Genomic DNA, 27,668 nt, shown 5'->3' with positions numbered 1-27,668 from the left:
TGCATGTAGATAATACAGAATCTAACCAAAGTACTTAAGTTTTTCTTGGGGATATAGATATAGCTATAGTATTATATGATAGTTCTATAAAGAATAGAATATAGAATATCTGGTCCCAAATAGTTCCAACATAGCTAATTTTTGAGGTATGAGTGAAGATGAGAGTAGTGTCAGGGAAATGTAACATGACCAAAGGCCCAGGCATGATTATGGTGACTTAGGAAAATTTGTTGCAGCCAGAAAGACGTCAGGCTAGAATGGAAAGGATAAGCCATGGGGTCTAGATCATTAAAGATATATTTAAAAGCTTTGAACACTCTCAGAGTCTAAAGAATAAATGAAGAATTTCCAAATAGGGCAATGACATCAAGTTTATGAATCTCTGAAATAGAATGAAATGTGGCTAATCAGGTTTTTGTTCTAAGATGTTCTTGTCTTCATTGAAAATAAGGATAAAATTAATAGTTCTAAAATCAGTATTTCTTTCTTATATAGGTTAGTGCCTAAAAATCTTCCGTTAGTCATCTGTCTCTCTCTTTTGCTTGAGGTGATGCCAGTTTAGAAAAATAAGTGTGCAGTAGTTTAAGAAAGAAATTGGATTTGAAAGCAAAAAGATTTTTATTCATATCCTAGTTCTGTCACTACTAGTTTTGTAACCTAGGAAAGACCCTTAATCTTTGACCTTCTGTTTTCAGTATTAAGTGCTAATGATGATCGTGAACAATAATTGAGTGTTTTCACTATTATTGATTTTTGATGTCTAGTTAATCTGGGGGTCTGTATACTTTGACAGCTTTTGTGTGTTTGAGAGAGCGATTATGGACTTCAGATGCAAACCTTGAACTTGTGTTTATTAATTCTAGCTAAGGCAGGAACGGATCCAAATTCAGCAGCTTGGGCTGCTTATTATGCTCACTATTATCAACAGCAAGCACAGCCACCACCTGCAGCTCCTGCAGGTGCACCAACTACAACCCAAACTAATGGACAAGGTAACTGGTCACTCAATAACTTATTTATGTGATTGCCCCATATGCATTATCATTACTCCTAAACAGAACTGTTTTAAAGTATAAACTGTAGCCACAGTATTCCATTACTCTTAAATATGTCTGTATCCACAAAATAACCATCATACAACCTGCCAAATCAATCAACTTTGACATATCATTACTGTCTTAGTGAACAGTAATTTCTCTTTGATCTGTGATACCATCTGTTAAGATTATATTTAGTTTCCAAGTTCATTAAGTCTCACCAGTCTGGAATAATTTCTTGATCTTTTTTTTCTCTTTTGTGTTATAAAGAGTACAATGATTATCAACCTAGCACTCTTGAAATGTTTTTCATGACCATGAAATCATGGTTTTTTTGCAGGACAACTCAGAAATGATGCTGTACTCCTTAGTATATTACATCAGGGGCATAAAATACTGACATGTTCCATCCCTGGAGACAGTAGCCTTGATTACTTGGTCAGAGGGGTGTCTATCAGGTTTCTCTACCACAGCGTCACCATTTTTCTCTGTGAAAGTAATATTTTCTGGGGCATTATACTAAGATTATGCCATTATCCTGTTTGTTAATAACTCCTGCCTGGTTGAACTGCCACTGTGATGGTAATTATCTCTCCATTATTGTATATTTATTACTGATATTTTACTGTAAAGAGGATCATCTTTTATTTCATCCTATATAGTTCATTACAACAGTATCGATTTCTGTTTACTTTTTATTTTCATAATCTGCTTGTCCTAGATTTGGCCAGGCAATAGTATCTTCAAGGTGACTCCTGTATCCTTTTAAAATGCCTGTCATCTTTACTGTCTGGCACAATAAACTTCTTTTGTGCTTTCTGGGTTCCAGTCCTTGAAATAGTCATTTCTTCAAGCATCCTTGATTCTTTGATGTACAGAATGGTATTTAGAAACCAAGCTAAGAATGCTGATTACTACTGCTTCTAACTGGTTTAATTGGACACAGTGAGGAGTTACATTTATCTACGTGCATATCTACATATACGTTCTTAAAAGGGACACCATATATTTGTGTGTGTATTTTAAAACTTTGTTTTAATAAGACCTGTAAGTCTGTTATAACACTTCAAAGTTCTTGCTGTCCTATCCATTTTCATACTTCAAAATGGTGAGAAAGCTGATATCTTCAATATATATACTTCCTTATTTGACATTAGTTTACTTAAAACCTCAATGTAACCCATCTTCTCTGCCCAGCACATATATACAGCCTCCCACCACTGTGTGCCTTTGACACCAGCAGGGATGTCACTACAACACAGTACCTCCCTCCTAGACTCTACCCCAGGGCAAGCTACTGCCAATTCTTATACTCAAAGGGCAGAAGAAAAAGCCCTGAAATGCTTTCTTAAAACATTAATCTATCTTTTTTTCCCCCCTTAAACAAGGAGATCAGCAGAATCCAGCTCCAGCTGGACAGGTTGATTATACAAAGGCTTGGGAAGAGTACTACAAAAAAATGGGTATGTTGTACATTTTTTAAAAATATATATTTGATTAAACTGAAGCACTTAATACCTTAGGAAGTTGACTATTTTGAAAAAAAATTAGATGACTTTGGTCCACTTATTTGAGGTGAATAATGGAGCAAGATTGCATTTTGAAGTGACTGGACTTTGAGATTTAGAAGAAACTGATTTTACTAGTACATGCATTTGTCGACCAATTATTTAAATTTGAAATGTTGTATACGTGACATTTGACACTGATATACTGGTGACATTGTCCCTATATTTTTCTCACAGACAGTTACTAGTCTAAATACATAGCCTTTTATGGCAAAAGAATTTTATTTTAGAGTCCAAAGCAAAAAGTGGTTGTGTGTGGTATTATTTTTGCTGCAAACTAAGCACATGAGAGGTAATACACAGTGACAAAGGAAGCAAATAGATTAAGTAATATTTGCATATATGAAAAAGGAAAAACAATCACAAGAAAAGCCATTTTTATTGAAACAGCTATAGCATGTACACTATATGCTAAGCTTCATTGATTAATGCTGAGAAAGCAATTATGGACATAACAACTAGGAGCCCTGCCTTCTGTTCATCTTGTGCTAATGGAGGATACCCATTCTTAAGTAATTTTCAATGTATTACTCTAAACAATTATGAAGGACAAGAACTGTATGTTCACTGATATTTCACATGAGCATGTTGAGAAACATCACAAAACTTAAGTGATGAGACCAGAATTCGGATTCCAAGAGAGACTTGTCCAAGTTTGCTTCCTACATTTTTTAGGGACGAATTGGAACCCAATTTAAGCTCCTAGTCATTTAAAATCAACATACTTAACCACAGCTAGTTGGCACAAATGAAAGCTAGACAAAGATAAAATTGCTTTTCATTGGCATAGGAGAGAGAATTTTGTCCTAAGATATACTCTGTGATTCTCATAAATTTCAGTATATTTTCTTTGCCAGAAAATAGTTCTCATTTTGCACAAAAGCACAAATCTTTAGAAGGATGATAATATGTGTATAAAAGTACATGCATCTGGTAATGAAGGTACTCTATAAAGCTGACTTCTGTTTAGAGAAAGAAAAAATATGAATATGCTTTCCAGGAGGGACATGCTGAGCCTTATCCTTGATAACAGATCCATTAATTTGTTTTTGTGATTCAGTTTATTTCAGGCAGATCTACCACAACTGAAATTGTGTGGAAAGAAACTTTGCTTAAAACTTAAATATTTAATATTCTAATTAGAATGATTACAAAATTTATAATCTGAAATTAGGATAGTTTTGTGAAATAATAGGGGTTTCATTAATGATCATGTCCTGACAATATAATGACCAGACCCTATAATCATCTTACTTTGATGAAATAGGCGTATCTCATGTTTAGATTGAAACTCTTTAGCTCCAAGTTGATTTATAGTATGCCAGACATGTTCCCCACTTTATTATGTAGGTAAAAACAAAAGCCCATTAATGGATTTGAGAATGAGTTTAATTTTGTGCTTTTAAATTAATGTTTCTTTGTAGCATGACCATTAATTAATTTATTGTTTAGCTTTTTCATATTTTACTTCCTCAAAATGAGTGGTTGTGTTTAATTCTAGTTGCTTTTGTTAAGCATAGACATTGTACCTTGCCATCAACTGTTATGTAAAATCCTAATCTTAGAGATATCGTGCTGGACAGTCGTAAGTCCTTATGAAAAGATGGTATAGAAATAAATAACACTGTGTTTTACCGAAGATCCTCTCTACTGCCATCTTTTCTGTAATATTACAGTGAACACCTGTTTTACAATCAGAGTGGCTTGGTTTATATAACATTTTTCTGTACATTTTAAAATTTGAGAGATAAGAGAGCTCCTATCCTCCGGTTCACTCTCCCAAGTGCCCTCAACAGCTGTAACTGGGACAGGCCAAAGCCAGTAGCTGGGGACTCAGTCCAAGTCTCCCAAGTGGGTGGCAGGAACCTAGTTATTCAAACTATAAGACATGGGCATCTTTTCTCTCTCACACTTTTTTTTAAGATTCATTTATTTGAAAGGCAGAATGACAGAGAGAGAAAAATCTTCATCTGCTTGTTCACTCCCCAAATGACTCAGATAGCTGAGACTGGTCCAGGCTAAACAGGATTGTACATAGTTTTTCCTGTGTAAGTCCTTTTTCAAATGATTACTTGCTTAGCTACAGTAATTTCGTTCAGTTACATTTAATTGTTCTCTAAGAGACCTTAAATCATAAGATTAATACTATTCAGTCTTCAAGTTTCTTAATATGGGAAAAAAAAGAAAGTATAAAATGGTGAAATAAAGTCTATATCCAAAGCCACTTCCTTATTGACTCTGCAGGGACAGTGCTAGGATTTCCTAGGGTTCCAGATTGCCTGATTCCTCAAACAAGGCAGAATGTCACAGCATTTTAAGCTTAATTTCAGTTTTTCCTATTTGAATAGATTTGTTATCATTTGCTTCTTTAATAAGACCTCTTTTAACAGGTTATGAGTTTAGTTGTTTTCTGAAACAGTTCTAGGATAACACAAAGGGAACTTGGTAAAGAGTATTGGTGAATACATTCTAGAGGCTGGCATGGGCACAGCAGGTTAAGCTACTGCCTGTGATGCCCGCATCCCATATGAGCACTGTTTCAAATCCCAACTGATCCACTTCCAGTCCACTCCCTGCTAATGTGCCTGGGAAAACCGTGGAAGATGGCTGAAAGTACTTGGTCCTCTACCATGTTTGTGGGAGACCTGGATCAAGTTCCAGGCTCCTGGCTTTGCCTGGCCCAACCCCAGCCATTGCAGCCATCTGGGGATTAAGCCAGCAGATGGAAAGTTCTACTTCTCTTTCCGTAACCCTGCCTTTCAAATAAAAAAGTAATCTTTTTTTTTTAAACTTTGATTTAATGAATATAAATTTCCAAAGTACAGCTTATGGAATACAATGGCTTCCCCCCTCCCATAACTTCCCTCCTACCCGCAACCCTCCCTCTCCCCTTCCATTCACATCAAGATTCATTTTCAATTCTCTTTATATACAGAAGATCAGTTTAGTATATATTAAGTAAAGATTTCAACAGTTTGCCCCACATAATAACACAAAGTGAAAAATACTGTTGGAGTACTAGTTACAGCATTAAATCACAATGTACAGCACATTAAGGACAGAGATCCTACATGATATTTTTTAAAAATTGATTTTCTATGCAATTTCCAATTTAAAACCAAGTTTGTTTTTTCATTTTCAATTATTTTTATATCCGGAAGATCGATTCAGTATATACTAAGTAAGGGTTTCATCAGTTTGCACCCACACAGAAGCAAAAAGTGTAAAAATACTGTTTCAATACTAGTTATAGCATTATTTAACATTGGACAACACATTAAGGACAGATCCCACATGAGATGTAAGTACACAGTGACTCCTGTTGTTGATTTAATAATTTGACACTCTTGTTTATGGCATCAGTAATCTCCCTAGGCTCTAGTCATGAGTTGCCAAAAAAAAGATTCTAGAGGATTAAAGAAAGGATGTTAGATCACATAAGTAAAGCAGCAATGTGAAAGTATTGTAGTATTTTTGAAGCTGAAATAAAAGGAGCTTTTTTTGTAAAGATGATTAAGACAGCATAGTAGGCTAAACTTTCTCCTGCAGCACTGGCATCCCATATGAGCACTGGTTCAAGTCCTGGCTGTTCCTCTTATCCAGCTCCCTGCTGATGGCGGTGGAGGATGGCCCAAATGCTTGGGCCCCTGCACCCTCGTTAGGAGACCTGGAAGAAGCTCCTGGCTCCTGACTTCTGATTGGCCCATCTCTGGCTGCTGCAGCCTTTAGGGGAGTAAACTTTGGAAAAAATTTGAATTAAAGAAGGACCTTATGAATGTTACATGACCGTAAGCATTCCAAACCCTTAGCATCTAGTACCTTAAACCTAAAGGAAGAGAAGGTGAAGAGTTGTGGGGAAGAGACAGGTGAATAGAAAGAGAACTTAGTGTGAATATATTTTCAAGCAAGACTGGCTATTGGACTATATTAGAATATTGTAAGTGAACCCCAGAGCAAGTCTTTTAGGTGAAATGAAATGAAATGAAAGTGAAATTTCATATGCTTTTAAGCTGTATGTAGAGATACTGTACTAAAATGTAGGCCAAACTTTTCAGCATCAAATAGTAACTAAAGAGGAATAAGGGAAACAAGGAAAGGAAGTACATGCCAAATAGGGGCAGGGAGGTAAAGGAGGCCAAAAGAGAGGGCTAAGTCTTAAGGAAATTAGAGAGGAAGAATTCTTTGTCTACTTCCAACTGGACAAACTGAGTCGTGTTTCTCATTTAAAATGGAAGGGTAAAATGAGTTTTTCTTAGATATTTTTTAAGTTTTATTGAATTATTTGAAGGTCAGAAAGAGAGAGAGAGAGAGAGGTCTTTCATCTGCTCGTTCACTCCCCAAATGGCCACAGCAGCCAAGGCTGGGCCACGCCAAAGCAAGGAGCTTCTTCTAGGTCTCCCACATTGGTGTAGGGGCTCAAGTGCTTGGGCGACCTTCCAGTGCTTTCCCAGGTGCATTAGCAGGTAGCTGGATAGGAAGCGGAGCAACCAGGACTTGAACCAGGGCCCATGTAGGATGCTGGCATTGCAGGTAGAGGCTTAACCTTCTATGCCACAGCGCCAACTCCTCAAAAATTTTTATACCTGCAGAATATTGGAAAAATAATGCAGCAAATATTAAGTTTGTGGTGTAGGAGTAATTCAAAGTGTTCATGGAAAAATAAGGTTAAAAGTATAAGGTTATTTTGGTGAGAAAAATTCTATAATGCATGGGTTTCAAAATTTTCTTTGCACCAAAGTAAATTAATACTTTATTTGTTTTCCTTTGAAAGGCAAGGAGATCACATTGACTGGTTCACTCCCCAGATGCCTACAACAGTCAGTGCTGGGCCAGGCCAAAGCCAAAAGCATGAAACCCCATTTGAGTCTCCTTCGTGGATGGCCAGGACCCATGTGCTTAGCCCATTTACCTGTTCCTCCCAGGATGAACATTAATTGGGAAGCTAGATCTGAATCGGAGTAGCTGGACTCTGGACCAGGCTTTCTGATCTGGGATGAGTTTGTCCCAAGCAGCAGTCAGTTTAACCACTGTTCCCAACACCTGTCCCTAAATTTTTATTTTTAATTCCATTCTTCTGCAAGCTTCTGAAGTGCTCTCATGACTTATTTATATATAAATATGTTTGTGCATGAACCACTTCAAAGTAAGTTGTACATGTTTTGCTCTAAATTCACTCAGTATCCTCAACATACAGGCAGTGTTTATCTGTAGTCTTTAGGAAAGTATTTTTTATTTATCTGTTTTGTTTTAATTCAGAGCCCATTTAAAATTCAGGCATTGCATTTGGTTACTATATCTCTTATAAATTCAGAAAATCATCCTACCTAGAAAAGGACCTACTTATATATTGGAGACACAATCTAACAATAGATCATTAGGTGATTTCATTACTGTGTATATATGGTAGAGTATACTTACACAAATTTGCCTGGTAATACATGCCATCATCTTTGAATTCCATCATTGGCCTAACTGAATATTTTGTGTTGCATGACTAGTTTCGAGGTTACTAATTAAATACTCTTTAAATCATGACCTTTAACCCTGCTCCCCCCATGTTTTTGTAACTCTGTTAAGGACTTGCATTTTACTTATGAACAGTACTATAATTATTATCCATATGGATAAGAGACTCCCAAGATTTTTCACCCTTGCTCATCATGTGTTCATCCTCGCAGCCAAGGAACCATCTTCCAAATTTATTGGGAACATTGGTTATTAACTATTTAATTGAGTCAAGGACTATACCTGAATCTCTTTGTCTTTCTTAGTTAAAGCCATGTAGATTTTGGTAAATTTTTTTTTTCTTCATAGTTATGCACTAGAACTAAAATGATTAATACAAAGGTGAAAGAAAACAAAGAACATTCTCCTTTTTTAATTTCAGGGTAGTTTTCTGACACTGATAATTAAAGTGAAACAGGAGCAGTTCTGACCCTCTGTACTTTGTCTTTATAACCTGTACTTACAGCGGATATAATTTTGTATTAAAATTTAGGGGGTTTTTTTTAGGTCAACAAGGGCAGACACAAGATTATTCAAAGGCTTGGGAGGAATATTACAAGAAGCAAGGTATTGTTTTTATTAGAAATGAGTTTCTTTTGGGCTTTTAATTGTGGTTACAGCAGCAAAATTGTTGTGTTTTCTTAAAGGTCAAGCAGTTCCTGCTCCTACTGGTGCTCCACCAGGTGGACAGCCAGATTATAGTGCAGCCTGGGCTGAGTACTATAGACAACAAGCAGCTTATTATGCCCAGACAAGTCCCCAGGGAATGCCACAGCATCCTCCAGCACCTCAGGTATAATAAATTCACTGATTTATTTGTTTCCATGCCAATCATGTTTTCTGCATGTTTACTGTTTGTCTGTTTGGGAGTGTGTTTGCCTTTTAAATTCGTATCTGGTGAAGTATAACTAACTAAATGAAGTACTATGGTATATTGTTTGGGTTTTTTGTTTTAATAATGCGTTCTGGCATCTGAGTGCTGAATATTTCTACAATGCCATTGATTTTAAAAATAAATTTTCTTCCCCCAGGGATTTGCAAATCATGCAAGAAGCCACCACCATTTATATTAACCAGTTTTTCTTTCTTAAAGGATTCACTCCTGAATTAGCTCCATTTAAAGGATTTTCTTTAACTTTTTGTGTATTTCTTATGTATCTCTTCTGCACAGGGCCAATAATAAGAAGTGGACAATACAGTATTTGCTTCATTGTGTGGGGGAAAAAAACCTTTGTTAAATATATGGATGCAGACGACTTGATGAAGATCTTAATTTTGTTTTTGGTTTAAAATAGTGTTTTTTTTTTTTTTTTGAAAAATGTACAAAATATCTATCACTACTGATAGGAGGTTAATATTTCTGTGTAGAAATGAAAATGGTTTGTTTTTAGTATTTAGTGTAGATGTACACATTCCAGCAAATGTATTTGCAACTATTATGTGGTCAATGCTTTGTGATATAAATGTACTTTTTCAATGTATACTTTCACTTTTAAAATGCCTGTTTTGTGCTTTACAATAAATGATATGAAACCTCCTGTGTCGGTAAGTTGGATATGTGGGTAAAAGATTGATAATTTCTTAGCAATGATAAATTAAGATACATATACACAAATATATAAGCTTTCCCCATGAAATATTGAGTTTTAAACACTGGCATGTTTTTTCCCCCTTGCAGTATAGTGGTAGATTGGAGGATCTTTTCCATTTATTGTATTTGGCTGTTTCAGCACAAGTAATCCTGATATCTTCATTTTTTTTCCTTCTGTTTGATTAAAAACTGCATGTGTGTACAGTGATCTTTTGGCATACTTCCATTGCATTAACAGTGAAATTTCCTTTTTTATACATGACCACTGTTTCAGATCTGTACTGCTGCTATAACAGTTAACCTTTCTGTTCTTACTTGATTTTTCAAGACTGTTTCAGCATAACTACTTTTGAACAGTTTTCAGATAGTGAATATGAGTAGTCTAATAAAAAGTTTTCTTTATGTAAAGCAATTCTTTCAATGTATATAATATTAGTGTGTTTCTTTCTAAATTTAGGGTAGAAAAGTGACTAGTATGCAAAATTATAGCTACATTGCATCTGCCATTGAAACATAATTGGGGTATGGAAACGTTCAAGCTTTTTTCTTTTTTTTTTTTTTCTTTTTGCAGTTTAGATAAGCTTTGTTTTGTAAATGCACAAGTCCAATCATTGAATCAACTTAATTTTTTTATGTACTTGAAATCATTTTATTACTCTTTAACACTCATGCTGAAGTTCTGATATTTTGTTGAAATCCATTGTTTTACTCTTTGCATATTTGTTGGCTCTTTGCATATTAATATATTAGACTACATGCAAATACAGTCTGTCTTGCCATTGTCTGTTGAAGTGCAGGTTTGATCCAGCCAGTATAGAACTAGCTCTGTAGGGGTGAGGAGGACTGTGCTGTGTATCATCCTTGATTGTGTTCCTTCAAGGAGCATTGCACTGTAAGTACATCAGAATGACAAATTGATGAACTGCAACAGTATCTTTTTGTCAATGTTCCACATAATGCAAATGCCATACTTTGTTTGAATATTATGTTGGAATACAGTGCTGATATCTTGGAAAACCATAACTGCTTCTTAATTTAATATAGAATAATACATAGTTCTGTATTTTTTTTAAAGTGAGCTTAATGGGTAAGTATTTTTTATATGCTTTAGCTATAGCTAAAGAAAACTGATCATTAACAGTTGAATAGTATACTGGTGCTCCTGAAATATTGTTTTTCAGTGTAAAATATGCATATCTGATACTAATATGAAAGACTTGAAATGTATGAGACAGGAGTTGTCTTAGTTTACAAATAATGATCAACGTAGCACTTAACACCATAAATATACTGTCATTGATGAGGAGCACCATTTGTTTTGATTATATTTTAAAGGAAGATGTACAAGGACATAAATGTTGAGATTACTTACAGGGTGGAAAATAGCAGTACAGTTCATTGTAGATATTTTGAAATGTTTTTGATTGTTTTATATAACCTGGAGTGACTTCCCTTACCCTTATTTAGACCTGGGAATGTAGTTCTAGTTTCAAAGTTAATAGTTAAGGAGTTAGTTATCTGTTAACTTTAAGACTAGGGTATTGATGTGAATAATTTCAGTATTTTGCATGATACTGTTTTAGATAAACTTTTAGGAAAGTGGTGCATTTATTAATTAAACTAAAGAAGTAGTTCAGTTGGATTCAATATCATTACTCACAAATTGGAGGCTGTTGATTTTGATTCATTTAAGGTTTAAAATCTTTATTAATTGCAAACAGTGCAATTATTTATACTTCACAGTGCCTTCCCAGACCTTCCACCTTAGGTTCTGCTGCAAAAGCAACAGGTAAGCACAACCTAAGGACATATATAAATAAATATTTCAGTACATTAATGTTGTCCCTGTGAGGTTTTTGTGGTTGTGTATTCAGAAGCAATCTGCCACTGCTTCCCCAAAATGTATTTTGTTATTTATGCTACCATTTTAATGGAAAGTCTGTAAGTTGTTCAAGCAACTGTTTACATTTCTGGGTAATGTTTTTTATTTTAATTTTTTTTTCGTAAAACAAAGTGATGAGTAGATTGCTGCTATAATTGAGCTGCATCCAAATCTTTTTGTATTTTTTCCCCAAATATAGAAGTGTTATAACTGAAAAAGGACAGTTACGTAGTTTTCAAGGTGTAGGAAATCACTTGGTCAGAAACTTCAACAGCCTTCACAATCTGTTTATATGAATGACAGGACATTTTCTTTGCCCTCCAAAGCTATGATTTCTTTATTTTTTTCTTACTTTTGACTGTAGTAATTCAGTAAGGTTATTGTGGGTCAGTTTTATTATGATTTTTATCTTAGACAACTCAGTTTTCATAACTTTTATATATGCTGAAAAAAAATAAGGAATACTAGCAGTATGTTTTGATGAAGGCATGTGCATCAGTGAAATGTTAACTGTATAGCAAATAACCTTTCATAATCTGTAGCAACCAATATTTTTCTGATTTATAATATTTTAATAACTGACGCTGCATTTTATTTTATTTTTTTTTTTTTGCCAGTTTAAAATGTTTGTGTGTTCTTATAGATGATTTTAACTGGTACATATTTTGAGTTAAGATGAATGTATTGAAGCAGCATCATATCAGTCTTGTTTATAAGATTTCTAAAATGTGCTGATCCTTTTAAAACTCCTGCTTATCTCTACAACAAAGAAAAATATTCAAAAATACTGCCTTCATTTTCACACACAGTGCTGAAGATGCTGCAAGCACCAAATCATAGCTCATAAAATCAGGTCCTGAGATAGTTAACCATAAAGAGGAATCCTTTGAGTGTATGCCATTGGTGAGCCGATGAGCATGGACCATAGAAGGGCTCAATGTAGAAGGTAAAATTGGCACATCATAATTGAGAAATATGAAATGTATTCCCATACATAATATGGTATAGGGTATAATGTACCTGCTTTTGATCACTTTTCATTTTAAAGTGCTATTCACTGAATCTTAAATGTTCCATGAACTGTTAAATTTCTTAAGTTGTGTAGTTACTGCACCACATTTAAGTGTATATGTGTTTTTAATAGTCAATGCTAGGTATGTTAAGATTTGATGATAGAAAGGGGCTCTTGGAAACTTAAGAGCCTGTCAAGTTTTGGGTAGTTGTAGTTTTCATTTTTATAAAAGAATATATAGATGAATGCTAATAGATACTGGGACATTGTTTCTATCTCATGAGAAAATTTTTTATTCATTACCGTAAGCCTTCACTGATATATAAGCATTTTTTTTTAATGATGCTAGCCTTAACCTTGAAACAAATGGAAAGCAGAAAAGGTGAGCCAGTTGATTTGAATGCATTGGATGTTAGGAAACAATGTTTAGTTTAGATTGATTTATTTAGCACTTAAAAAAATTTTGACAGTATGTTTCAGTTTTTAAAGACATCTTAGTGTGGTGATAGAGTTCTGTGGGTTAATGTTTCTTTTTGAAGTGAGAAGTACAGTTTTATTTTATAATTAATGAAAATGGTTTTAATACTAAAATTAGTCATTTGATACTAGTTTATAAAAATTGTAAAATTTATCCTTAACATCTTATTAATTCATAAAGATGGATTTGAGTAGGAATAGCAGAGTACCTTCAGAGAGGAATAAGAATGTATTCAGAAGTGATAACATTTCATTTGTTTGAAAACTCTGCCAGTAGAACCAGTTCTGCTTAGAAAGTTATGTTGTCTAGAATAATGGTGTAGAATTTACTAATCAGTGAGAATGTCTTGTTTTCTACAAATTTTGACTCTTGAAAATAACCTGAGTTTTTGTTTAGTTAGTCACTTGTTTTTTCTTGGCACAATATAAACTTTTGAGGGATTTTTAAATTGGTGCTTTTAAGAAGCAAATAAATCCAAGGGTTTTAATTTCATCAGTGATACCCCTAAAAAACTTAAATGTACTTGCACATATATATATATATTTTTTCTTATGCATGCTGAATGCATTTTCGTCCTGAGAAAAGTGTTCTCTGCAGAAACTACCCGTGTGTAAAAAGAAGATTGGCTTAAAATGGCTACTGTGATGGGAACAGTGTCTTAGGGAGATGCAGCTTGGACTTGAGGTAAATTGAATACTTTACAACCTGTGGTTTAGAGTTTGCTTTAATGACATTGTATGTAAAAAGACACATGATTGCTGTAATTTTGTATTCATTATGGTTTCCTCAATAAAAAAAAAATAAAAATGTACATTGATGAACATTACAAGAGAGTGTTTTGTGTCTTTTGTACGTAATACCCAATAAAAAGAATTGTCTACTTTAAACTTGACTTTGAGTAAGAGTTTGCTATGAGAAAATATTGTGAGTTTTTTTTTTGTTTTTTGTTTTTGCTTTTTTTCCTTAAATAGTTTGCAAAGTCCATAACAGCCATGGTTGGACCAGGCTGAAGCTGTAAGCTAGAAACTCCAACCAGGTTCTCCCATATGGATGGCAGAGACCAAACGAACTACCTGAAAATCAACTGCTGCCTTTTAAGGTCTGTGTTAGCAGGAAACTGGAAATTCAGAGCATAGCCTGGATTTGAACTCAGGTATTCTGGTATGGGAATACACATGTACCAACCAGCAGCTTAACCACTAGGCTAAATGCCTTACCCTGGTTTCAGAAAATTCACATGCAGGGCCACTGTTGTGGTACAGCAGGTTAATCTACTACTTCCAAAATTGGCATCCAGTATCAGTGCCGGGTTCAAGTCCCTGCTGCTCTACTTCTGATCAGCTCCCTAATTAATATGCCTGAAACCTGGACGGAGTTCCTGGGTTTGGCTTGGCATGGCATGGCTCTTGGGGCTATTTGGGGAGTAAACCAACAGTTGGAAGATGTGTCTGGTATACCTGTCTCTCCCTCTGTGTCACTCTTGACCTTTCAGATATTTTAGAATAAATTTTACTAAAAAAGGATGTAAATACATACGATAAAGGGTTTGTAAATACCTGATTTTTTTAATTTGGAGCTCTTACGTACTGGTTCACTCCCCAGGATGCCCACAATAGCAAGAAGCTGGAGACTCAGTCCAAGTCTTCTGTGTGGGTAACAGGGATCCAACTACTTAAACTATCTTTTGCCTCTGGGTGGGCAGCTGGAATTGGAAGTGGACCCATGTCTCAAACCCCAGCATTCTGATAGGGAATGCAGGTATTCCAGGTATTGGTTTTAACTATGAAGCCCAATACAACTGAGGCACAAGTCTTTAAATACAGAAGGACTTTTTAATACACAAGTTAACTTTATTATTGGTTTACACTGTAAAATAAATTTGTCTTCCAGAAAATTAAAATATAAAACAACTTAATAGAACACAATAGCTAATTATTTACAAACATTTTAAAGATTGTAACTTTAGGTTGAAGTTCTGCCATTTTCCCCCAAGTTTAATTTTCTTAGATCTTTAAACCTTTGATTATATTGAAATTGTTTTCTCCTGCATGAACTATTAATATAAAGTTTTCTCATTAAAATAGTTATTTTAGGCAAGATCACAACATATATTTGCTTTATAAATTTGCTTGTATATTACACACCTTCAAAAAAATACATGTTAAATGTAACATTCAGAACACTATAGGCAATGGTTTTCTATTTTTTTCCCCATGGTTCTCTTTTCCTGTGAAAGAACAGATGTTCCTCCTCCTCAATATATCAGCTTAAGAAAAACTTTGAAACTATAACAATCAAAAATCAAGTACTTAAAATATGGAAAAAAGCCCACTCAAATTGAAAAGTTCCAAATTCATTGTCTCAGCTATTTCAAACTAATTGTATTTGTAAAGGTTCATAGATGGCATTCTTTCATGCAAAATAAGGGTTTCTTTTTTAAACATAATTGCTGTAAACTCTTAAAGGAAATACACAGCCTTTATAATGAGTTCCGATTGAATAATTAATCAACTTTCCCTGTTTGTTAAATACATTTTATTGCTACTGCATAATATAAATCTGGTGCTCATTTGTAAATAAAAGAAGATACTCTTTAGATGAACTTGTGATTTGAAGACTTATGAAAAGGAAGAAGTCAACATAGTGGCACTTCTGGTTTGCTTTTTTGGCCCCGCCACAGAAAGGATGGATGCAGTAAGAATGTTGGAGAGAGAAAGTTCCAGAGGACAGGGGATGGGAGCTAGTAGTCATCAGCTAAAAAAAAAAGAAAGAAAGAAAAATGATTGTTTTAAAGGAAAAATTTAAGAATAAAAGATTAAAAGAGTGATCAGTTCTTACTTTCAATGGTAAGAATACAGGTACTAGCTGCAGAGCCTTTACTGTTGACAGCTTTACACATATACTCTCCTCCATCCTCTGGAAAAGTTTCTGGTAAGTAAAGGCAGTAAGTTTCTCCTCTTTCAATATATTGATAGTCTTCTCCATCCTGCAATATTTCTCCTTCAAACCACCATGTGATTTCTGGTTTGGGTTCTCCTGTTACTTTGACAGTAAATCTAACTGGCTCACTATCTACAACAGATGTGTTTTTTAAAGGCTTCTTGAACCATGGAGCTCCTGATCTGGTTTGCTCTTCATCTTCAATAGTAGAGCCATTCATGATGCTGCCCTCTTCTTCTTCGTCTTCATCTCTTTTCTGTATTAAAATAAATGCATTCAGATTCACATTTGTAGTGCAGTATTTTCAGGGCAGTGATTTAGTCAGGGTATTGAAGGTAAATGGTTTTTAAAGAACATGTGAACATGCTTACTACAAAATACACTCTACAGTAAACATTGTAGTAGATTGAAAGCTATTACATTTTTAATCCTTCATAAAATTGGTTTTAAGGAAAGCATCCTTAGAAAATAAGGTATATGCAAGTCTGGTACCTTTTGTAACGCTGCATCAATTTCCTTTTGTTCAAACTGCATGCGGAGTAACTTCTGTTCTTCGATCCTTCTTTGTTGCTCTTCCTCTCGTGCCTTAGCCATTTGTTCAAATCTAGCTTTCATATTTACTTTGTGAGTAAATGGAGCCTCACTTTTTTTTGCAGGTTTTACATCAACATCTTCCTCCTTCAAGGAAATGGGCCAAGAATAACAATTGCTTGTTAATATTTCTGAAGGTGTTATTCATAGGCACAAAATAATTAACATGCATTTTGCAGATATGCAAATTTTCTCTCAATTCAGGGAAAGTGACAGTAAAAGCATTCTTAATTGTGATACTTTTTTCCTAATGCAGAAATCACATGATATCTCTAGGTTCAAAGCCTATTCATGCAATTCAGAGCTTGTTTTAATAGTACTGAATAGTAAAATGTCAGAATACAATACTATACATTGTTAGAATATGCTCTTTGCACAAGAATTCATACTAATCATCCTACAACATAATATGAAGTATAATTTCTGTTATTTCCAACTTCATGACTTCCTTCCTTACTGTTAGAGCTGTGTCCTCAAATAGGATTCTGTCCAAATAGTTAATGGCCAAGTGGCAGGGAAGGCAGTTTACAGCTATAAAAACTGGAGACAACTCTTGAAAGAGGCAACAGCTGGAAGAAACATGGTGAAGTCATAAAGGTGAATGATGTGTTATCTCACCCAGTTGGAAATACGGGAAAAGAAGTGAAATGAAAAGCCAGTTTGGTGGTGCTAGATCACTAATAGCTTTTGAGACTGTTTTAGAGGTATTACAGAGGTACATTTCATAAAAAGTTTCTAAATTATTTGCTAATTCTTGTAAATTTTGCTTTTGTGGAAATCTCACCACTTACACAATTCTATGGTGAAAATTGTTTCAGGGTACCATATCCAACTAAAAGGAAATTTTGAAACAAGCTATAGGTTAATTGCCTTCATATAGGCAATCTTAGGGTGAGCCTTGGTGCAGCAGTTGAAGTAGCTACTTGAGACATTGGCATCCCATACAGGAGTACCTGGGTTCAAGTTCTGATTCCAGCTTCCTGCTAATGCACACATTTCCAGGCAGCTCAAGTACTTGGGCCCTTCTATCCACATGAGAGACCTGGGATGAGTTTGTGGCTCCTACTCTGGGCCTGGCCTAGGCCTGGCCTAGCCCTGGCTGTTGCTGGCATTTGGGGAGTGAGTAATTAGATGGGAGAGCTCTCTGCCCTTGAAAATCTTTTTGTAATTTAAAAAATAATGGTTTATTTGGGCTTTAAAAACAGAAATTGGGCCCTGCCAAGTATCTTGATTCATGAGGTTTCATGTCAGCAGCTGCACCTAAGTTTCAATGAAAAGTAGTAAAGTTGGATACTTTTTCTAGTTTTCTTGAGTCAGACTTTGGTGTTTGGAAATTCTAGAACATCAGACAGATATCTGATGCATAAATTGTTTCCACTATTACTTTAAGCTGATAAACCTAATACTTGGCTACAGGTATTTACTGGTGAATTATGCTAGGTTTTTTTTATTGTTATACAGAAAAATAATTTTTTTTACTCCAGTGTTATTTCATCAGGCTTTTCTGAAACTTAAAAAAGGACATATCTTATACATTTAATTCTACGTATTGCTTGCCCAGCTTCAGTAACAGATATTTCAACTCGATAACTGCTTTTCTGACTAAAACCTCAGTTAATAATTTGCCTTCCTGGCTTTAGCATAGAACATTGTGTAAATTGCTAACTGTTCATTTATCTGCCTCAAACCTACATTTACATATTAAAATTTGAATAAAGGAATTCCTCATGAGCTATTTGGAAGAAATTTTATGAGCAGCCAGGTAAGTATAATTGTCAACTCTTGAACTTTTGAAAAGCTGGGTTAATGTTTCTGCTAAAGGACCCTACTCAGATAGTCATGGTAAATGGAATTAACTTCGTTCTCTAGGTACATGGTTTTAAGGGCACTAATATCCTCAGCACAGGAATATTAAAAGCCACATTAATCCATGTATAGAATGATTTTGGAATAAACCTTACTAGAAAACCTAACTTGAAAGTCAGACATTATACATGGGGTCAGAATTGTAGTGCAGTGAGTTAGTCTGCAACTCGCAACTCCAGCATCCCATTTCAGAGGGCTGCTGCACTTCCAATCCAGCTTCCTGCTAATGTGCTCAGGAAGACAGCTAAAGATGGCTCAGGTACTTGGGCCTCTGCCAACTGTGGGAGATCAGGATGGAGTTCCTAGCTTCAGCCTGGCCCAGATCTGGCCATCAGAGCCATTTGGAGAGGAAACCAGTGGATGAAAGCTCCATCTGTCCCTTGTCAGCCAGTGTTTCAAATAGTTTTGAAAAAAAAAAAAGCCAAACACTAAGGTAAGGCATTTGAGTACCAAATGGGTAGTATAGGTTAAGTTCTAAAGGAGTTGGGATGGAATTCTTTATCAGATGATTGGTTTAGACCTTGAAAGAAGATAGAGGAAATTGCTGTAGTGGTTCAAACTGGCGTGGAGGGTTTCCTTTCTCTGGTAGTTGCACTCAGCAAGAACTGCTAACAAGTTTTTCAACACTCTGTCAATGACCTTTAACACAGAAAGGAGGGATTTTAGCATCCTTCATAAGAAACTCCATTTATACAAAAGAACCAGTAAAAGTAAGTCACCAGAGTCAAGATGACAGAATATGGAGGGAACTTAACTGCTCTAGTTTAAATAAAGTGGAGAGAGTACAGTCTCAGGGAAGAGTTTGGGAGAAAATGGAAGAGGAAACTCAACACAAACTAGAGGGACACTAATGACCTACATGGATGGTGTGGAAATGCACAGCTCATGACCTCAGAAGCTGAAAGCCTCAGCACCACACCAGCTTTGAAGTGAGGTGAGACCAGACTGCAGCAGCCCAAGTCACTGGCAACAAAGCTGTGGGAAGAGCCTAGCATGAATCCAGCTTGGAACCCTTTGGGGGACAGTGTACCTGCCAACCTAGAGGGAAAAAGGAGGGGGAGGTCATGTTTCTCCCCAACCACCCAGCACCTGCATCCTGTGACTAGCTAAAGAGAGTGGGCACCATGTTCAACACATATTAACAGCTGTGCCAGCTCCTGTCCATGTTCCCAGCAACCAGCTGAGAGGAGATGCCTGATTCTGGCTGGGAGAATTGAAGGAGCTGGGAGCTCATGACTGTGGGAGCCTTGTGTGCTGGCACAGCCAAGACACTGGCTGTCTTGGATACAGGGTGTGGTTGAGACTTTGGGCAGTCTCTAAGGATGGATCCACATGCTCAGAGCTACCTGATTACCTGGTGAGGGTCATTGCTGTAGGATCCGTGTTCACAATGAGGAATGCACGGATCCTTTGTGTGGTTCTTGTGGAAGTACAGATGAAAACTGTTCCCACTTGGGCTAGCACTCAGGCATTAGTCTCCTATGAGGAGAGGAACTCGGTGTGAGACTATGCCAACAGAGCAGAACAAACCTCTAATTAAAATAAAAATTACCACACCCAACTTGGGCATCACCTTAGCCACTTCCATCACCCTGGAGCACTGAACAGAGTTCCCTGGCCACACCCAGCACACACCTCGATATTCACTGAAAGAGCAGAAATCCACTAAGCCACCAAGGCATAGTTCAAAGATAAAAGCCATCGCAAGGGGAGGGGTTGGGGGAACCAACAAGTATCACCATAAATGCCTAATGGTAAATGTAGATATTCAAGAAACAAGAATAAGGAAGACAACTTGACACCCCCAAAAGAACACAATACTTCAATACTAGAATGTGAAGATGAAAAGTTTGATGAAATACAAGAAGTCATTCAAAAATTTGATTGTAGGATTACTTAGAAGTAATCAGGAGCCAATTCATAAATTCGTACATTACAACAATGAAAATCTCCATAAAATTGAGGTTTTAAGAGAAATCAAAGTATTGGAAATCAAGAATTCAATAGAACAAATAAAAAAAATACAGTGGAAAGCTTTAAGAACAGACTCAGTGAGGCCAAAGAAAGAATATCTGAAATAGAAGATAAATCTCTGGAAATATTAAAGTCGGACCAAAAAAAAAAATAAGAAAACTAAAAAACAGTGTTGGAGATTTATAGGATACTATCAAATGACAGGTCTCAGGAGGTCCTGAAGGCATGGAAAGAGAATGGATTAGAAGGCCTTTTTAGTGAAATAATTACAAAAAACTCCCTAATTTGGAGAAAGGAAATTCTGAATACAGGAAGCACACAGAACTCCTAATAGACATGACCAGAAAAGAACTTCATTCACCATGACACATTGTAGTCAAACTCCACAGTAAGACATAAAAGATTCTGAAGTGTGCTCAAGAGATGCCAGATTACTTTCAGAGGATCTCAAATGAGACAGCTGACTTCTCATCAGAAACTCTACGCACTAGGAGAAAATGGCAAGATATATTCCAAGTCTTAGGAGAAAAAAAACTATCAACCCAGAATACTGTATCCTACAAAGCTCTTGTTTAGGAATGAAGGCGAAATAAAGACCTTTCATAACAGAAGCTGAAAGAATTTTTCACCACTTCTCTAGCCTTACAAAAAATTTAAGGATGTGCTACACACAGAAACCTGGTCATCACTATGAAAGAAGGTGAAGGCAGAAAATTTCCCAGTAAAAATACAAAGGTGGGGGCCGGCGCCGTAGCTTAACAGGCTAATCCTCCGCCTTGTGGCGCCGGCACACCAGGTTCTAGTCCCGGTTGGGGCGCCGGATTCTATCCCAGTTGCCCCTCTTCCAGGCCAGCTCTCTGCTATGGCCAGGGAGTGCAGTGGAGGATGGCCCAAGTGCTTGGGCCCTGCACACCATGGGAGACCAGGAAAAGAACCTGGCTCCTGGCTTCGGATCAGCACAATGCGCCGGCTGCAGCGGCCATTGGAGGGTGAACCAACGGCAAAAAGGAAGACCTTTCTCTCTCTCTCTCACTATCCACTCTGCCTGTCAAAAAAAAAAAAAAAAAAAAAACAAAGGTGGGGACCAGTGCTGTGGCATAGCAGGTAAAGCTGCTGCCTGCAATGCCAGTATCCCATATGGTTTCCAGTTCAAGTCCTGGCTGCTCCACTTCCAATCCAGCTCTCCACTAAAGCCTGGGAAAGCAGTAGAAGATGGCCCAGGTCCTTGGGCCCCTACACCCACATGGGAGACTGGAAGAAACTCCTGGTTCCTGCCTTCACAGAACAACACAGCTCCAGCCATTGTGGCCATCTGGGGATTGAACCAGCAGATGGAAGACCTCTCTCTAACTGCTTCTGCCTCTCTCTAACTCTTCCTCTTTCAAAAAAATAAATAAATTTAAAAGAAAAAAAAGTACAGGGGGTTGGCACTGTGGCTCACTTGGCTAATCCTCCACCTACGGCACTGGCATCCCATATAGGTGCCAGGTTCTGGTCCCAGTTGCTTCTCTTCAGTCCAGCTCTCTTCTGTGGCCCAGGAAGGCAGTGGAGGAGGGCCCAAGTGCTTGGGCTCCTGCACTCGCATGGGAGACCGGGAAGAAGTACCTGGCTCCTGGTTTCAGATTGGCGTAGTTCTGACGTAGTGGTAGCCATTTGGGGAGTGAACCAATGGAAGGAAGATCTTTCTCTCTCTCTCTCTCTCTCTCTCTCTCTAACTCTATAAAAATAATTACAAAAAAGTACAAAGGAGATCCAAAGTAAACAATCGGAATATTTATGGGAAAATGGCAGGTCCAAGTCATTACTTGAATATAAATGGCCTCAACTCTCCAGTTAAAAGATAGACTGGCTGAATGGATTAAAAAACAAAACCCATCTATTTGCTGCCTACAAGAAACACATCTCACCAACAAAGATACATGCAGACCAAAAGTGAAAGGATAGAAAAAGATATTTGATGCTAACAGAAACCAAAAAAAGAGCTGGTGTTACCATACTAATACCAGACAAAATAGACTTTAACATAAAAACTGTTAAAAAAGACAAGGGTACTATGTAATAATTAAGCGATCAATTCAACAGAAAGATATTATTATAATAAACATATATTCCCCTAGTTGCAGGGCACCTGGCTATTGAAAAGAAATGTTAATGGATTTACAGGAAGACATAGACTCCAATACAATAGTAATGGGGGACTTCTATACTCCACTTTCAGCAGTGAACAAATCAACCAGATAGAAAATCATCAAAGAAGCAATAGAGTTAACCCACACCATGTATCTAATGGATCTCTACAGAAATTTTCATCCTACAAATGCAGAATACACATTCTTCTCACCAGTACATGGAACTTTTTCAATGAAAGGACACATGCTAGGCCATAAAACAAGTCTCAGCAAATTCAAAAATTCAAAATCATACCATGCATCTTTCTCTAATCACAATGGGATGAAGCTAGAAACCAACAACTTAAGAATCTCTAGAACATATGTAAACACTTGGAGACTGAACAACATGCTTCTGAATGAACATTGGATCACTAAGGAAATCAAGACAGAAATCAAAAGTTTCTGGAAACAAGATGACAATACAACATATCAAAACTTATGGGATACAGCAAAAGCAGTGTTAGGAGGAAAGTTTATAGCAATTGTGCCTACATCAAGAAATTGGAAAGGCAACAAATAAATGAGCTATTGATGCATCTCAAGGACCTAGAAAAACAATAGCAAACAAAACTCAAAAATAGTAGGAGAAAAGAAATAATAAAAATTAGAGAAGAAATAAACAAAATTGAAACAAAAAATGCAAAAGATCATCAAAATGAGATTTTTTTTGAAAAATAAAATTGACACACCAATGGAACAACTAAAAAAAAAAAGAGAGAAGACCCAAATCAATGAGTTTAGAAATGAAAAAGAAAATGTACCAACAGACAACACAGACATTTTTAAAAAATCATCAGATACTACTACAAAGAGCTGTATGCCAATAATTCAGGAGACCCAGAAGAAATGGATAGATTCCTGGACACATACAGCCTACCTAAATTGAGCCAAGAAGACATAGAAAGCCTAAACAGACCAATAACTATGATGGAAATTGAATCAGTAATAAAAGAAAAGCCCAGGAATGATAACTTCACTGCTGAATTCTTCCAGACATTTAAAGAAGAACTAACTCCAACTCTCAAATTATTCAAAACAATTGAAAGGGAGGGAATCTTCCTAAACTCTTTAAGAAGCCAGCATCACCTTAATTCCTAAAACTGAGCAAGATAAAACAGAGAACAAAAACTACAGACCAATATCCCTGATGAACATAAATGCAAAATATATAAAGTATAAAATATTTTATATAAATATATAAGCCAATCAATTCCAATAGCACATCAGAAAGATCATTCACCCAGACCAAGTGGGATTTACCCCTGGTATGCAGGAATGGTTCAATGTTCACAAATCAATCAATGTGATACAACACATTAACAAACTGAAGAGCAAAAACCATATGATTATCTCAATAGACTTAGAGAAAGCATCTGATACAACACCCTTTCATGATGAAAACTTTAAGTAATTTGGGTATAGAAGGAACATTTCTCCACTCAATCAAGGCAGTTTATGAGAAACCCACAGCCAGCATCTTATTGAATGGGTAAAAGTTAGAAGCATTCCCACTGAGATCCAGAACCAGACAGGATGCCCACTCTATCATTGCTATTCAATATAGCCCTGGAAGTTTTAGCCAGAGCCATCAGGCAAGAAAAAGAAATCAAAGGGATTCAAATTGGAAAGGAGGAAGTCAAACTATCCCTATTTGCAGATGACATGATACTATATATAAGAGATCCAAAGACTCCTCTAAGAGACTATGGAACTCAGAATTGTTTCAAAAAGTGGCAGGATATAAAGTCAACATACAAAAATCAATAACCTTTGTATATGGAGACAATGCCACAGCTGAGAAAGAAATTCTAAGATCAGTCCCATTCCCAATAGCCACACAGACACACACACACAAGATAAAATAACTTGGAATAAACTTAAGCAATGATGTCAAAGATCTCTACAATGAGAATTACAAAACATTAAAGAAAGAAACAGAAGGAGACACAAAATAATGGAAAAATCTTTCATGTTCATGGATTGGAAGAATCAATATCATCAATATGTCCATATTACCAAAAGAAATTTACAGATTCAATATGATATCAATCAAAACACCAAGATATAGAAAAAAATGATGCTGAAATTCATATGGAAATACAGAAGACCCCAAATGGCTAAAGCAATCGTATACAACAAAAACAAAGCTGGAGGCATCACAATACAAGATTTCAAAATACACTACAGGGCAGTTATCATCAAAACAGTCTCATACTGGTACAAAAATGGATGGACCAATGGAACAGAATAGAAAAGGATACAAATTGGGAAGGAGGAAGTCAAACTATCCTTATTTGCAGATGACATGATTCTATATACAGGGGATCCAAAAGACTCCACCAAGCCACTATTGGAACTCATAGAAGAGTTTGGTAAAGTAGCAGGATATAAAGTCAGTACACAAATATCAACATCCTTTGTATACACAGACAATGCCAAGACTGAAAAAGAACTTCTAAGATCAATCCCATTCACAATAGCTACAAAATAAATCAAATACCTTGGAATAACTTTAACCAAGAATGTCAAAGATCTCTACAATGAGAATTACAAAACATTAAAGATTGAAATAGAAGAGGATAGCAAAAAATGGAAAAATCTTCCATGCTCATGGATTGGAAGAATCAGTATCATGTAAATGTCCATTTTTCTGAAAGCAATTTACATATTCAGTGCACTACCAGTCAAAATACCACAGACATTCTTCTCAGATCTAGAAAAAATGATGCTGAAATTCAAATGGAAAAACAGGAGAACTTGAATAGCTAAAGCAATCTTATACAACAAAAAGTGTGAGGCATGACAATATCAGATTTCAAGACATAACTACAGGAAAATAATAATCAAAACAGACTGATACTGGTACAAAAACAGATGGGTAGACCAATTGAACAGAATAGAAACACCAGAAATCAATCCAAACATCTACAACCAACTTATATTTGACCAAGGAGCTAAAACCAATCCCTGTAGCAAGGACAGTCTATTCAACAAATGGTACTGGGAAAACTGGGTCTCCGCATGTGCAAAAGTATGAAGCAAGACCCCTCCCAATCTTACACCTTACACACACTCACAACACTCAAAATGGATTAGAGGCCTAAATCTACAACCCAATACCATCAACTTATTAGAGAACAATGGGAAACCCTACAAGACATTGGCATAGGCAAAGACTTCTTAGAAAAGTCCCCAGAGGCACAGGCAATCAAAGCCAAAATTAACAAATGGTGTTACATCAAATTGAGAAACTTCTGCACTGGAAAAGAAGCACTCAGCAAAGTGAAGAGGCAGTGGCAGAATGGGAGAAATTATTTGCAAACTATGCAACTGATAAAGGACTAATAACCAGAATATACAAAGAGATAGGAAACCCCACAACAACAAAACAAACAGCACAGTTAAGAAATGGGCAGAGGACTTAAACACGCATTTTTCAAAAGGAAATCCAAATGTTCAACAGAGCTGAAAAAATGCTCAGGATCACTAGCCATCAGGGAAATGTAAATTAAAACCAAAAAGAGGTTTCACCTCATTCCTGTCAGAATGGCTTTCATACAGAAATCAACAACCAACAAATGCTGGCAAGGATATGGGGAAAAAGGTACCCTAATCCACTGTTGGTGGGAATGTAAACTGCTTTAGCCACTGTGGAAGACAGTTTGAAGATAGTTCAGAAATCTGACTATAGGTCTACCATATGACCCAGCCATCCCACTCCTGGGAATTTACCCAAGGGAAATGAAATCAGCATATGAAAGAGTTATCTGTACACCCATGATTTTTTTTTTTTTTTTTTGGACAGGCAGAGTGGATAATGAGAGAGAGAGACAGAGAGAAAGGTCTTCCTTTTTGCCGTTGGTTCACCCTCCAATGGCTGCCACAGCCGGTGCGCTGCGGCCAGCGCACCGCGCTGATCCGATGGCAGGAGCCAGGTGCTTCTCCTGGTCTCCCATGGTGTGCAGGGCCCAAGCACTTGGGCCATCCTCCACTGCACTCCCTGGCCACAGCAGAGAGCTGGCCTGGAAGAGGGGCAACCGGGACAGAATCCGGAGCCCCGATCGGGACTAGAACCCAGTGTGCCAGTGCCGCAAGGCAGAGGATTAGCCTGTTGAGCCACGGCGCCGGCCCTGTACCCCCATGTTTATTGCAGCTCAATTCACAATAGCTAAGACATGGAATCAACCCAAGTGCCTGTGAACTGAAGATTGGATAAAGACATTATGGGATATATACACCATGGAATACTACACAACGGTAAAAAAAAAAAAAAAAAACTTGTTATCCTGTCATTTGCAACAAAATGGATGAAACAAAAACATCATACTTAGTGAAATAAGCCAGTCCCAAAAGAACAAAATCCATATGTTCTCCCTGATCTGTGATAACTAATAGAACACCTAAAAGGAAATCTATAGAAGTGAAATTAATACTTCAAGATGCAATGTCTTTGAACAGTCCTTGTTTCGACTGAGAAACTTTTTTTTTTCATACAATTTGTTGAACTCTTTACTTAGTATAGAGTTAATCATATGTGTATAAAGTTAAGTAGATCTTATTAAAAGATAAGAACGGGAATATGAGAGGGAGGAAGTTAAAGCGTAGGAGTATGGGTGGGACACTGGATATGATGGGAAGAATCACTATATTCCTAAAGTTGTATTTATGAAGAGCATGAAGTCTGTATTCCTGAAATAAAAGGTTTCTGGAGGGAAGAATTCACTTATCTACCTTATTTCCTTTATTCTTAACCTACATATTTTGTAGGGATAGATATGACTGCTATGAGACTTTACTACTACCTTTAGCCAAAAATAAATAAATAAATAAATAAAAAGGAAGCAAATGAAATGTTGATTGAATTTTACCTTCTGTAACACATTTACCCCAACATTCAAACTCCAGGGTTTTTATTTCTTTAAAAGTTAGAGTTACAGGGAGAGACAGAAAGGTCTTCCATCCACTGATTCACTCCCCAGATGAAAGTGGCTGGAGCTGAGCCTCCTCCAGGTCTCCCACATGGGTGCAGGAGCCCAGGCACCTGGGCCATTTT

The 27,668-nt window shown here is 36.5% G+C and overlaps 2 protein-coding genes across 21 annotated transcripts in view; one reads left to right on the top strand and one right to left on the bottom strand.

The window, feature by feature from the left end:
* Nucleotides 1–13,900, top strand: part of FUBP1 (far upstream element binding protein 1) — a 34,725-nt gene extending 20,825 nt beyond the window's left edge. For 4 of the 15 annotated variants that reach the window (XM_062191586.1, XM_062191585.1, XM_062191592.1 and 1 more), the window contains 5 exons: nt 864–992; nt 2,426–2,500; nt 8,618–8,677; nt 8,758–8,903; nt 11,445–13,900. In XM_062191586.1, coding sequence (XP_062047570.1) covers nt 864–992; nt 2,426–2,500; nt 8,618–8,677; nt 8,758–8,903; nt 11,445–11,552 — 518 coding nt within the window. In that variant the 3' untranslated portion in view covers nt 11,553–13,900. The other 11 variants (XM_062191589.1, XM_062191588.1, XM_062191596.1 and 8 more) reach the window with 6 other exon arrangements.
* Nucleotides 13,901–14,899: 999 nt separating this feature from the next.
* The window catches only part of NEXN (nexilin F-actin binding protein), a 62,787-nt gene continuing 50,018 nt past the window's right edge, over nt 14,900–27,668 (bottom strand). For 4 of the 6 annotated variants that reach the window (XM_062191605.1, XM_062191602.1, XM_062191600.1 and 1 more), the window contains 3 exons: nt 16,506–16,691; nt 15,912–16,269; nt 14,900–15,827 (listed from right to left, as the gene is read on the bottom strand). In XM_062191605.1, the coding sequence (XP_062047589.1) occupies nt 15,814–15,827; nt 15,912–16,269; nt 16,506–16,691 (558 nt within the window). In that variant the 3' untranslated portion in view covers nt 14,900–15,813. Of the gene's footprint in view, nt 16,270–16,505; nt 16,692–27,668 lie in introns of all 6 variants that reach the window. The other 2 variants (XM_062191601.1, XM_062191604.1) reach the window with 1 other exon arrangement.

Source organism: Lepus europaeus, chromosome 5 (genome assembly GCF_033115175.1).
Source record: "Lepus europaeus isolate LE1 chromosome 5, mLepTim1.pri, whole genome shotgun sequence".
Lineage (NCBI taxonomy): Eukaryota > Metazoa > Chordata > Mammalia > Lagomorpha > Leporidae > Lepus > Lepus europaeus.
The sequence above is the reverse complement of the archived record's forward strand: the minus strand, read 5'-3'. Positions and strand labels throughout refer to the sequence as shown.